At 64.9% G+C, this 1093-nt stretch overlaps 1 protein-coding gene across 1 annotated transcript in view; it reads left to right on the top strand.

Annotated features, from left to right (window-relative positions):
• Positions 1–837: 837 nt before the first annotated feature.
• LOC103767085 (collagen alpha-1(II) chain) overlaps positions 838–1093 on the top strand; it is a gene marked incomplete at its 5' end in the record, with an annotated part of 5062 nt that continues 4806 nt past the window's right edge. Inside the window, one exon of the mRNA XM_029958619.1 lies at positions 838–963. Within this exon, the coding sequence (XP_029814479.1) occupies positions 838–963 (126 nt within the window). The remainder of the gene's footprint in view (positions 964–1093) is intronic.

Genomic DNA, 1093 nt, shown 5'->3' on the forward strand with positions numbered 1-1093 from the left:
AGGGGGGTTGAGCCACCTTCCTCCTCCTTCCCCAGGGAGCCACCGGATTCCCCGGAGCTGCCGGACGCGTCGGACCCCCCGGCCCTAATGTGAGTTGGGAGCAGCCAGGATCCAACTGGGGGGCAACTGGGATCACTGGGGGGAAACTGGTTTCACTGGGGGGCAATTGGGATTGGTTGGGGCAACTGGGTTCACTCTGGAGGAAACAGGGATCACTTGGCAACAGGGATCACTTGGGAGCAGCTGGGATCACCTGGGGGCAACCAGGATCACTTGGGAGAAGCCAGGATCATTTTGGGGCAACTGGGATCACTGGGGGGGCAACTGGGATCATTCAGGGGCAACGGGGATCACTCAGGGACAACTGGGATCACTGGGGGGCAACTGGGATCACTGGGGGTGCGACTGGGATCACTCAGGGGCAACTGGGTTCGCTTGGGAGGAAACAGGGATCACTTGGCAACAGGGATCACTTGGGGCAATTGGGATCACTGGGGGGAAACAGGGATCATTTGGGAGCAGCCAGGATCACTGGGGACAACTGGGATCACTCAGGGGCAACTGGGATCACTGGGAGTGCGACTGGGATCACTCAGGGGCAACTGGGATTGCTCAGGAACAACTGGGATCAGTGGGGGCAACAGGGCCCACTGGGGGGAAACAGGGATCACTTGGGAGCAGCCAGGACCACTTAGGGGCAACCAGGATCGCTCAGGGGCAACTGGGACCACTGGGGCTTTCCCAGGGCTCTCCAAGCCCGGGAGCCCCACAGGACGAGGATAACGCAGGGGGAAAAGCCTCTTCTGTTGGCACTGAACCCCACCTTGTCCCCCCCAGGGTAACCCAGGCCCCCCCGGGCCCCCCGGCTCCGCTGGCAAGGACGGTCCCAAGGGCGCTCGAGGCGATGCTGGACCCCCGGGCCGTGCTGGGGACCCCGGGCTGCAGGGCGAGGACGGCCCCCCGGTACATTTGGGGGGGGCACCTCCCTTCCTGCCCATTCAGGGCCCTGCCACCACCCCCCTCCCGGCTCTGACCCCCCGGCTCTGCCTCCCCCCAGGGTCCCGACGGGCCCCCGGGTCCCCAAGGCTTGGCA

Source organism: Manacus vitellinus, unplaced genomic scaffold (genome assembly GCF_001715985.3).
Source record: "Manacus vitellinus isolate BGI_N305 unplaced genomic scaffold, ASM171598v3 scaffold_160_pilon, whole genome shotgun sequence".
Taxonomy (NCBI): Eukaryota; Metazoa; Chordata; class Aves; order Passeriformes; family Pipridae; genus Manacus; species Manacus vitellinus.